Source organism: Argopecten irradians, chromosome 5, assembly GCF_041381155.1.
Source record: "Argopecten irradians isolate NY chromosome 5, Ai_NY, whole genome shotgun sequence".
Lineage (NCBI taxonomy): Eukaryota > Metazoa > Mollusca > Bivalvia > Pectinida > Pectinidae > Argopecten > Argopecten irradians.
Genome location: NC_091138.1, coordinates 7,554,200 through 7,567,418, shown reverse-complemented (window position 1 = coordinate 7,567,418; position 13,219 = coordinate 7,554,200). Strand labels below are relative to the sequence as shown.

At 35.9% G+C, this 13,219-nt stretch overlaps 1 protein-coding gene across 1 annotated transcript; it reads right to left on the bottom strand.

Annotated features, from left to right (window-relative positions):
- Window positions 1-2,195: 2,195 nt before the first annotated feature.
- Window positions 2,196-12,885, bottom strand: LOC138322758 (steryl-sulfatase-like). The gene is made up of 6 exons (XM_069266846.1): window positions 12,736-12,885; window positions 11,367-11,628; window positions 10,868-10,990; window positions 8,351-9,046; window positions 7,734-8,018; window positions 2,196-2,907 (listed from the first exon to the last, which is right to left on the bottom strand). The coding sequence occupies exons 2-6, from the start codon at window positions 11,626-11,628 to the stop codon at window positions 2,561-2,563; spliced, it is 1,713 nt and encodes a 570-aa protein (XP_069122947.1). The 5' UTR covers window positions 12,736-12,885; the 3' UTR covers window positions 2,196-2,560.
- Between the last annotated feature and the right edge of the window lie 334 nt (window positions 12,886-13,219).

The window sequence follows — 13,219 nt, the reverse complement described above, 5'->3', positions numbered from 1 at the left end:
GTACAGGAATCCATTTCTTAAATTTAGGTGAAGGGCTGGTCACGTTTTAGAACAAAGGTTTCACATGTGGTCAAACACGACTGCCAAGGACAGGAATACTTTGGTTAATCATTCTAAGTGAAAATGTGAAACTCATTCTACGTAAGCAACGGAGCCATTCATGTTCCTTCGTTAGGTTCAGGAATCTAATCGTAGAGTCACTGTTCTAGACGGAACTCGCAAGAGAATGAGTCACATTAGCCGGATAAAAGTATTCTCTTGATTTATACAAAATCCAGGATAGCCGCCCCTTGATATACATGTAGGTTACCCAAGTTTACTTGAGATTGTTATTAATTTATAATTCAATTTTGCTTGTTACGAGCATTTTCATTGGCTTGAAAATTTACTTTATCAGCCCATAAAGGACAAAATGGCGTAGCCGTTTATAACGTTGCTTCTGATTGGCTGAGATGACGGCGCAATGATTTCATAGACAAAAGAGTCCCAAAATGAATTTTGAATATTGAAGAGATTATTTCTAGTAAATTGAATTATAAGGATTAATTTGAATAGATTTTTATGTTATGGAGATATAACACAAAAATCTGAGTGTACTCTCATCATTAACCGCTTCGCGGTTTATTTAGAGTACACTCAGATTTTTGTGGTATATCTCCATAACATAAAAAATTTATTCAAGTTAATCCTTAAAAATATATAATATACAGTTAGGATTTTTCATATCAGATTATTATTTAATCTAACACGCTAAGAGACATACTACAATACTTGTTAAATTAATTATCCACATATTACTTATGTACCACATATTACTAATTTAACATATTACTAATTTAACCCATATTACTGATTTATCATATATTACTGATTTATCACATATTACTAATTTAACATATTACTAATCAAACACATATTACTAATTTAACATATTACTGATTTATCACATATTATCACTTTCTTTCGTGGCTATTAAATTTCGTGATTTCCATTTAAAAACGAGTTCGTGAAGAAAAATATTAGCGGATAACACAATTGGATGATAGTTCACATCAATATAAATGATGTAGATATTAATTCTTGGAGATAAGTTTTCGCAAATTTACTTGGATCACGAAATTCGCAAAAGTAAATTGCACGCGAATGAAAGATGGTTTATACTATCTTACAACCTGGAGTGTTTTTTATTAGCTGTGCTTGGCAGGTTTCGCAACATGGATGATAAAAATCAAAATAAAACTGAATTATAATATATGAATAAATGTAATTTCATATTTCCAAATTTGCGAGACTGACGGGAAAATCCATCAAACAGCATTAAAAATTAATATATTACCTTATAACCCTTTTAAGCCTCTGTTGGTTATATTGAGGTAAATGATTTCCTTTCTTATAAACCTCCCAGTCTTCATCTGTATGACGATAAAACTCTTGAGTCTTTCTTGACCGGATTCATCTGATTTCAATGTCAGTTATTTTTATTTTTGACCTGATGCGTGTATAATGTTGTAATTTGAGGACGTTGGAATATGACTACACAGCAGAAAACAAACTAACGTAATTGTATCTTATGTTGTGCATAAACACGCAAATGTAGGTCATATCATCCTGTACTCAGAGAGAAACGATGTTTGTCGGTTAAGTTCGTTAAATTAAATTGAAGGGCAAATCATATGTTGTAGTCCAAATGTATTTGTTACTGGTACAAACGTTTACAAATGCTTTGTCCCTGCCGCCTCTCGTCTTCTTAATATCCACCCAAGGTCTTAAATTGTTGCAGATAAAAATATACATTTCTAAGTCTAGACGTGATACGTAGATGTTATTAACGTTGTCCAAGTATATTCAAAATACAGTTTTCTCTCTCTCACCCTCTGTCTCCCCTCTCTTTCTGTCACATTTTATAGTACGCATGGATGGATGGTATTTTGAGATAGCACGTTATACTTCTTCAGAAGTGTATAAATATTAAATTATTGATACTGCATTTTAAAGGAAAACCTTAAAGTAAATATTGCGGCAAATCACCTCGCTATAAGACAAAGATTATATCTAAACCTTATCACCTGCTATCTAAGGTAATGCAACTCACACATCGCATAGTCAAATATAGATTTATATATCCTGGATATAATTTGCCCTTACTGATAGATCGGACAAAGAGAAGAAACATTTCTTATACTTCCAGGCATAAATAAGAACTGAAGGCTACTTTATTATAAGTCATATCATTTTCTGTTTCGAGTCACGGTTGATTTATTTACAGATAGGTGTGATAAATTATACAATTTTAAACTGATAATTAATTCGTTTTTGCCATATTGTATTAAAGTAATCGATTTGGTCATTGAGACTTGTGCTATCACATAAATATTGTATAACAAATTCTATTTTCCAAGAGCTCAAAACGGCGTACTGTTAAACGCAATAATCAGTTGTTCTTATCTTATTATTTGATAAACACCATTATTAAAGCCGCGACCAGAAAATGCCTCGTCACAATGTCATCAAAAATCCATCGTGGCATAGGTACTGTGCTGCCCTGAATACCGAACCTTCATCATTCATAGTCCTTATACTTAGGATCTGTACAGTGACAGTTAGGGAAATTACAACACACTTGTAAATGAGGCCGCCATACAAGATTTCGGGTAGAGAACTGAATTTCCACGGGCTCGACGGACCGGATATGACGTTCGTGACCTTCCATTATGACATCCACCAACTTTTGGAGTTCGAAGTTGTTTGAATAGTCCAATGGTTCAGCTTCCCTCGGATCAGATGTAAGATCGTAAAGCAATGGACTTTCATGAACCACTGCTTCTGGGCAGGTACAGATTGGGAGACATTTGTTTGTCGCTGGCACGTAGTTGGGGGACCTCAATGCAAGCTTCCATACTTTGTTACCTTAAGAAAAACAAGAAGTTCGTTAAAAAGTTGCGTTCAGCGCATTTGTGATCGATTTGTATTTCACGCAAACATGTTACATCTTACACAGGTTTTACACAACACAATACTATACTGACCTAGATATTACACAACACAATACTATATCAACCTAGATATTACACAACACTATACAGATATTGACTTTTTGTAGGTTAATACGAGGAATTGTTAAACCCGAGAAAGGTGATATTCCCCGAGGCTGAAGGCCGAGAAAATATCACCTTTGAAAGGTTTAACAATTCCTCGTATTAACCTACAAAAAGTCAATAATTATTGACTTTTTGGTTATATGAAACGATACAATTATACAAGTTTTGCTACTTGGAACAATTTTGAATCAAGGACAGCGCAATGACCAATTAAAGAAAAATCAAGAAAATCTTCATCCACGTATCCCCAGTAGGTACTTTTATTACTACTGCTGTACATTTCCACAATATAAATTTCGAACATATAACTTCATTTAAAATGTGTTAAAATATCTTTCCTAATCCTACCTCACTGATATCTGCCTTGTTGGATTTGACTATTGCCTGATGATCGACAATGCTCTATTTTTATTGGTCAAAAATGTGGAAGGGACAGGGAATTCCCTGTCTATTTATAGCCAGGTTACCGGATTTGCAATGTCAACTTCTGAACAGGTGTTCATCGGTCTCAGGTTGACATTGTATTTTGTCAAGACCTGTCCGTGCGGTCTAGACCAATCAGAAAACGGCAAAACTCACAGTCATATAACAAAACACTACACTGACCTAGATATTACACAACACAGTAATTTACACACCTAGATATTACACATACCACAGTCACCCAAAACATACACCGCACAGTACATACACGCTACACACCGCATATATGGGAGGTCGTCATTACTTGAACCTGGCTGCTAATAGGATGTTACTTAATTAATCTAACAAACATTAACTTTCACTGTAGAACATGTGGTTCAGTTCCTATTTAAAAAAACCAGAAAGCAAATAGTCAACGTAAACGGGACAAACTCTGAGACTAACAATGCTACTTGTGGGGTACCCCAAGGGAGTTTACTGGGACCTCTATGCCAGTTAGTATTAATTCGGAATGCAAGTTTGTTTAAAGCCGATGATAGTGCAATATTATTTTCACACAGAGATCCTCTAGTTATATCTCAAATATTATCTAAAGCATTATAATCTTGTCAGGATTGGCTCGTAAACAATAAATTATCCCTTCACTTAGGTAAAACAGAGAGTATCCTTTTTGGACATAAAGGGAAAATTAGAAGCCTTCCTGACAACTTCCTTGCTGTAGTCTGCAGGGATTTTAATAAAGATCTAAAGCCTGAAGTAAAAATATCTTGGTGTGCTTTTAGAGGAATATTTATCTGGTAAACCAACTGTGAATAATATTATCAGGAAAATAAACCAAAGGTCAACGCCTGTGTATGACCTACCAAAGGTTTGTATTACTTGTCCTTGACCTATCGAAAGTCTGTATTACCTGTCCTTGACCTATGAAACGTGTGTATTACTGTCCTTAACCTATCAAACGTGTGTATTACCTGTCCTCGTCCTATCAAACGTCTGTATTACCTGTCCTTGACCTATCAAACGTCTGAATTACCTGTACTTGACCTATCAAACGTGTGTATTACCTGTCCCTGACCTATCAAATGTCTGTATTACATGTCCTCGTCCTATCAAACGTCTGTATTACCTGTCCCTGACTATCAAACGTCTGTATTACCTGTCCTCGTCCTATCAAACGTCTGTATTACCTGTCCCTGACCTATCAAATGTCTGTATTACCTGTCCTCGTCCTATCAAACGTCTGTATTACCTGTCCCTGACCTATCAAACGTCTGTATTACCTGTCCTCGTCCTATCAAACGTCTGTATTACCTGTCCCTGACCTATCAAACGTCTGTATTACCTGTCCCTGACCTATCAAACGTCTGTATTACATGTCCTCGTCCTATCAAACGTCTGTATTACCTGTCCCTGACTATCAAACGTCTGTATTACCTGTCCTCGTCCTATCAAACGTCTGTATTACCTATCCCTGACCTATCAAACGTCTGTATTACTTGTCCCTGACCTATCAAATGTCTGTATTACCTGTCCTTGACCTTTCAAATGTCTGTATTACCTGCCCCTGACCTATCAAACGTCTGTATTACCTGTCCTTAACCTATCAAATGTCTGTATTACCTGTCCTTGACCTATCAAACGTGTGTATGACCTGTCCTTGTCCTGTTTAACGTGGGTATTACCTATCCTTGACCTATCAAACGTTTGTATTGTCTGTCCTTGACCTATCAAACGTCTGTATTACCTGTCCTTGACCTATCAAACGTCTGTATTGTCTGTCCTTGACCTATCAAACGTTTGTATTACCTGTCCTTGTCCTGTTTAACGTGGGTATTACCTATCCTTGACCTATCAAACGTTTGTATTGTCTGTCCTTGACCTATCAAACGTCTGTATTACCAATCAATCAATCAATCAACTTGGAGTTGTAATAAGTAAATTTATCGCTTGTGGAGGAATGCCATACACTGTATATACCAGACTGTTTGAGTCCTTAGTACAACCAATTATGTTATATGGATCCTGCATCTGGGGGATAGCGGAACAACGATTAATAAATAACATACAAAATCGAGCGACGAAAGCTTATCTTGGAGTAAATAAATATACGTCAAATGTTGGAGTTCTTGGAGATTTTGGATGGAAATCATGTCAAGCAAAACAACACATGGAAGTTTTTAGACTTTACTGTAGATTACGTACTGTTAATACGGGTCGACTTTTACATAGAGTGTATATTTGGTCTTCCATGAGAGGAAATTCTTGGGAAGCGAGAGTCCTTCAACTAGGAAAAAATTCAACGTTTTAGATATTGTCGATAACCAAACATCGGTAAAATGCAAACTGCAAAAAATATCTACCGCCATTAACAGGAATGACGAAATCGTTTGGTTCAGCAAATTGTGGAGCGATAACACCGGTAGTAAATTGAGATCATACAGAATATACAAAAAGGACAGGATCCCGGAACATTATATCTCGTCAATTATACCACGTCACTATCGGAGCCACCTCGCCAAGCTTAGACTCGGTTGTCTCCCTTTACTGTTAGAAACTGGGCGATACACAAACTTGCCAGTGGAGCAGCGTAAATGTCCTTTTTGTCCGGATAAAGTGGAAGACGAACCCCATTTTCTCTGTGACTGCCCTGTTTATAGTGATATCAGACTATATCTGTTCGAAAAAGCAGCGAATTGTAACAGTAATTTTAATGAGCTCACTTCAATTGAAAAGTTGTTTTATTTATTCTGTGATAATGAGCTTCAATTTCTATTATTTAAAACAATATATCAAATGATGAAACGAAGAAGGCTAATTTTAAGAATATAAAAAAATTGTTTTAAATGATACCATGATGAAATTTTACTTTTGTGCTTCACATGTGATTTTTAACATAGTTTTGATATGTATAACAATGAGGATTTTTAACTCCATGTACATTTTCATAAGTGTCTCATAAGCCGATATCGGCTGGGCATCAAAAATTACTTGTACACTTATTTTATCAATGGCTGTATATTTTTACGATGCGTGACACTAAAATAAAATATTTATTGATTGTATTACCTGTCCTTGACCTATCAAACGTTTGTGTTACTGTCCTTAACCTATTAAACGTGTGTATTACCTGTCTTCGTCCTATCAAACGTCTGTATTACCTGTCCTTGACCTATCAAACGTCTGAATTACCTGTCCTTGACCTATCAAACGTGTGTATTACCTGTCCCTGACCTATCAAATGTCTGTATTACCTGTCCTTGACCTATCAAACGTGTGTATTACCTGTCCCTGACCTATCAAACGTGTGTATTACCTGTCCCTGACCTATCAAATGTCTGTATTACCTGTCCTTGACTTATCAAACGTGTGCATTACCTGTCCTTGTCCTGTTTAACGTGGGTATTACCTATCCTTGACCTATCAAACGTCTGTATTACCTCTCCCTGACCTATCAAATGTCTATATTACCTGTCCTTGACCTTTCAAACGTGTGTTTTAGCTGTCTTTGACCTATGAAACGTGTGTATTTCCTGTCCTTGACCTATGAAACGTGTATATTACCTGTCCTTGACCTATGGAACGTCTGTATTACCTGTCCTTGACCTATCAAATGTCTATATTACCTGTCCTTCACCTATCAAATGTCTGTATTACCTGTACTTGTCCTGTTTAACGTGGGTATTACCTATCCTTGTTCTATCAAACGTCTGTATTTTCTGTCCTTGACCTATCAAACCTCTGTATTGTCTGTCCTTGACCTATGAAACGTGTGTTTTACCTGTCCTTGACCTATGAAATGTGTGTATTACCTGTCCTTGACCTATGAAACGTGCGTATTACCTGTCCTTGACCTATGAAACGTCTGTATTACATGTCTTTGACCTATCAAACGTGCGTATTATCTGTCCTTGACCTATCAAACGTGTGTATTACCTGTCCTTGACCTTTCAAACGTGTGTGTTACCTGTCCCTGACCTATCAAACGTCTGTATTACCTGTCCTTGACTTATCAAACTTATGTATTACCTGTCCTTGACCTATCAAACGTCTGCACGATCTGTCCTTGACCTATCAAACGTCTGTATGATCTGTCCTTGACCTATCAAAGGTGTGTATTACCAGTTCTTGACCTACCAAACGTTTGTATTACCTGTCCCTGACATATCAGACGTCTGTATTACCTGTCCTTGTCCTGTTTAACGTGGGTATTACCTGTACGTGGCCTATATCGGATGGCGTGTATGTCGATCCCACAGTAGTGAACCATGAATGTGTGAGGGGACACTGTCTGGACCTGACTGAGAAGTGGAAGAATATCTTGTCCGTCTATTTGGCGATCGTCTGGAAGTTCTGCACCTATAGCACGCGCTAATGTAGGGTACATGTCCATCATCCATGTAGGCTCATCAACTATTGTACCGGGTGTGACTTTACCCGGCCATCGAATCACACCGGGCATGCGTATTCCACCCTCTACTGCACCCTGTCCCTTACCACCTTGTAAACAAAAGCAGTAAATTGAAATATTACTTCATTAATAAAGATATCTTTAGAGAGCAAAAATAATTTGTATGGTGTGGTATAATTACCATGTAACTTAAAACCCTGCATTTGTAGGAAAATGCCACGTGATGTCTGTTACAACAACATGCAGATTTAGAGGGTTTTGTGGGTCTAGGTTTTTGTAACGTGTGATTTCTTACGTGGCATATAAAAACAGGATTTTTTCCCCATCTTTATTGGACCGGGTGCTTATATTATCAATTAGAGATCACATTTATCTTCCCGCACTCTGGTCGTTTAATTAATTTAAAACGTCAAATACATACCTTTGAAAATCCCATTGTAACCGCCATTGATTTCACCTTTCAGGCCCCTTTCCTCTAAATAACCACCGTTGTCCGATGTAAAGTAAACAATAGTATTGTCTCTAAATCCAAGGGTTTCAAGTGCATGTGTAATCTCACCTACCCCGCTGTCAAGTTCCTCCACCGCATCCCCATATCGACCGTGATGTGTCCGTCCATGGAAAGATTTCGTCACCTGGAGAGCAGTGTGCACATGCGTCCAAGAAACAACCAATAGGAACGGACTATTGTCACGTTTCCGTTGATCTAAAAACTCGATACTTTCCCGCGCGAATCTTTGCGTCATTCCCCTTAGACGAATGGGCTGCTCCACTATCTCCATGTCTTTATATATCATACTGTTTAATACCTTCATATTAGTAGCAACAAACAGGAATGTCCCTACTGGTATCAGAGTAAGCATGATCAACACTAGAGCAGAACACATCCCGATGTAATCCCGTTTGTAGAGTCCAAAACAGCTCAGACATCCTATAAATATAATAACAAGGCAGCGCCATTGCCACACTGGAAGGTATTCCCTAAAAATGGAGTCCCCGTCATCGCCAAAGTCGCGCAGGTTAGTCAGTGGGATTCCGTAAAAACTGTCGAAGCCATGGTTTAGGGGGTGGTAAATATTATCACCGTATGTACGGCTCAGTCCTAAATGCCATTTCCCTATAAAAAAATGATTTGTTATCAATAGTAGATATGACAATATATTATATCTAAATGTAATATGAATGGTGCAATTATGGGAAAGATTTTATCAAGAAATGATCATTAAAGGACCATAACTCCTGCAATCTACAAAATGTCACTAGTAACACATGCCTATCAATAAGGACAGTGAGTAAGAGGAACGCTTTCATAATTATTTCATTATTGACGGGGTATTCAATATCATTAATTAGCGTTCTACATGTAAAATTATATACATGGTCATCTTTGCAGAGCAGTTGGATTATCTTGGCTTGTTACTTATATGAGGTCACGTTTCTTGTCCCCTCGGCGACCTTCAATTTTCAATTCTTTATTTTCCTTAAGTTTACAACTTATTGGAATTGTGCAAAATACGCACATATACATACATATATACAATCACATAGTAATTAGTACAATATCATATACAAGTTACAAATGTACTATACATTGAAATCAAAAATGTGTATTATATAAAGGCTAAATAACTTACAGGTTAAGTATACAACACTAAAATAACTATACTGAAATTATTGGAGGCGGGATCGTATTTTCATGGCCTCAAATATAAATTTTGCTAATTTACGTAGATCACTTATATTTTCGCAACATAATAATTGTATCAACTTGTACATAGATGGTTTACGCCAATAAAAAGGTTTTACATATTTCTTTCTTAAATCATGATAATTAATACATATTAAAATAAAATGATATTCGTCTTCCACATCTAAATTGCAACCAGGGCACAATCTTTGTTCTCTAGCAGTATCGGTATATCTGCCTGTTTCGATGGCCAAATTATGAGCAGATAGACGAAATTTAGATAAAACAATTCGGTATTTAGGAGGTATATATTTGGTCAAATAGTATTGTATAGTAAAATGATTCACAATATGCTTATATAATATACATTTTGATGAGGAATCCAATAAGCCTCTCAAATGTTGCTGACTTTGGTGAAACAGTCGTTGCTTTATCAAACATAATATATGTTTATGGTTATACAGATAGTGATGATTCCATACATAACTAAAACCGATAGAAAAAAGACAATGTTTAACATGGTTTATCCAATTGAAACAATTACCAGTGTTGCTATTACTTAAATACAAAAGAGCGGAATTCAAAATACAGTTATTTGAGACCATTAATTTAAGCCAATACTTTATCATTCTGTACTTCCTTAAGCATTCTAATGGATACCGGCCTAATTCAAAATATACCATGGCGTTACAAGTTGATCTCTTAACTTTTATGATCTTCTTACAAAATGATAAGTCAATTTTTTCTATATCACACCCTTTCGATGAACCCCACACCTCGCAAGCATAATGCAAGATGCTAGAAACATACGTGTCAAATAAACGTAACAAGGTTTCAAAAATTAAATATAAATTAGAACACTTAGAAAAAAGTGCAAACATGGCTTTACGACCTTGGTCAGATAAATGTTTTTGAATTTGATTTAATCTATTATTATACTTCAGCTTTTCACCAAGATAGCAAAAATCGTTTACTATTTCAACTTCATTGCCATTATATCTCCACCATTCCTTTTCAAGTATACGTCCTCCATTTCTAAATACGACTAATTTCGTTTTATCAGTATTAACAGACAATTTCCACTTAGTTGGATAACTATAAAGACTATCTAAGAGGCACTGCAGCCCTTCATCAGTTTCAGAGAACATTACCAGGTCATCCGCTTACATTAAGAGAAATAGACTCAATTCGCCGAAATCATAGCCAGAATTTCCATTTTCAATAAATGAAGTTTCAAAATCATTAACATACCTATTAATGCCGTCTTGTAACCCACGGACTGTGCTAATTCAGCGATTGTGACCTCGCTTGGAGGGAGTCCACCACGACTTGCTACAAACGTGTTAATCCTGATATGTCCCGACGGCACCATTCCTGTGGAACAACTACTTATATACGATACATCGCTCTACCTCCTGGATGATTCTTAATCAAACCAATCACATGGCTCCAGATGGCATAAACAGATACCTGGTATCAAACTATAGGCTGTTATTAATGTCATTTGCAACTTTTGAAATATCAAATGCGATTTTTACAGGAACGGTGAATTCTAAAGTCGCAAAGAAATGGTTCCACATATGTACAGTAGATACAACCATTGGAATACTAAATTAATTATATTTGTGTACATAATCAAAATAAACCAGCATTTTGAAGAAAAAATCTAAAAGATGTATTACCTTTGGCTTTAACTTTGTTAAATTATATCCAATTTGTTAGACTGCTCGATGTGGTTATAATACCTTACCCGATCTGACAGGGTAGCGACCCGTCAAAAGCGCTGTCCGACTAGGGGAACACATGCTAGCCGCCGCTAGATGATGTGTCATCTTTGCACCTTCCCTTGCAAGTCGGTCAATATTCGGTGTGTTTAAGGAAGTGTTGCCGAAACAACCCACATCACCGTAACCGAGATCATCAGCGATAAAAATTACAATATTAGGTTTGGCATTTACGGGGATGGCCACTCCAAAAACAGATATCAAAATCAGCAGTTCGGGAGGCGTCATCTGGTCATAAAGAACAAAAAACGTTTATTAAGTGAGCCTTATCGATTTGATTCACTTTATTGTGTTCTCATCCAAAATAATTATATGCAAGGATCAGACAACAAAGTGTTAACAATATAATATAGATAGCTAACTTCGCTAACCAAAGGTATTCAGTACGATGCCCTCCCAGAAAGGGGAGATAATCATACTGAATACCCTTGGTTAGTGACGTTGTTAGATGACATTATGTTTTTGAAACGGAGAAGAATTATATTTGTAATGAAAAATAACTTGAACCTATTTTTTCAAAATGTTACAGGTTTTAAGGTGTCGAAAAATCTGTTAAGTTTTTCTCAATGCCTAATACATGGTTGCTTATACTTCATAGTTTGTTTATTTTTTCATCAAATTATCAGAAAACAATAATTTTGATTTTTCTTATAAATAGTGGCTGTTATTGTTTTATTCTGATTTTATTTTTCAGTGTAAACTGAGCTTGGGTCTAAACTTCCTGAATTGTCGGTATGTTTGATGATATGATATAGAATAAATATTCCTTTCACCTTTAAACCACAAACAAAATAGTTTGTACATCAACTACTTTTGAATCACAGTGTGAAACGCTGAAGTAGTATCTGATTGTAATATAATGAGTATCAAGGATATATAAAAAATATACTTATATTATGACAATCAGATGATTACTTCTTAGGCTTTAAAGGTGATGTGGTAAAGGTATGTATTGCCATCATGTTTAAGATACAAATATGTAACAATAGCCAGTTCCTCATGTCATAATTAAAGTGTTTTAATTTAATGATGAAAAAAGCGATATATTATTTTTTCTTTTAATTTGATATACATACCCTGTATTTTGCCTTAAGTATTTTATAGCCTATATTCTTTGGCGTAGTGGAAGGGAAGTAACTCATTAAATTTTGTATGGTAAGGTCAAAAAGTAGTACGGATTAATGAAAGGTGTTTGTGCTGACAGCTACCCGTTGCAGTTGAAAAAGGCAATGTTTTATTTTCAGCATAGCCCCGTACTATATAGATTGTAGTACCACATGAACCTACAATACAATATGTATCACTATTTACCTATATTTACGTGGAGACAATTACCTTTGTTTACGGAGAAGCATCTCGCTGATCATACATGTCCGCAGGTGTTTACAGTGTGGTTCTTATCAGGCAAACCAGGGTCAGATACTAGGTAAAGTCTGGGTATCTATATATAGATAGCATATATTTATACACCTACCAATATAATATACTACAGGTACATGGTAGGAAATCATCCGCGATATTCAAGAGGTTGCTATCACTGTCGTTACATCAACTCCTGGAATATGTCATAACAAAACTGAAAACCTTTCAGGAGAAAAAAGCCCTGTCAAATAAGGTTTCTTTTGAAGATTACGTGAAGATTATATTGTATAGTGAATCAAAGATGACTATTTGACGTAAATTGTGATTTTACCGGAAATTAAGTTTTCTTCATACACACGACAAACTATAAAGCAATATTTTGCAAATTAGTTGTCTAATAAGTATGAATATTCGCAAAATAATATAAAATCATACCCACTAAATCTTGAAGAAAAAA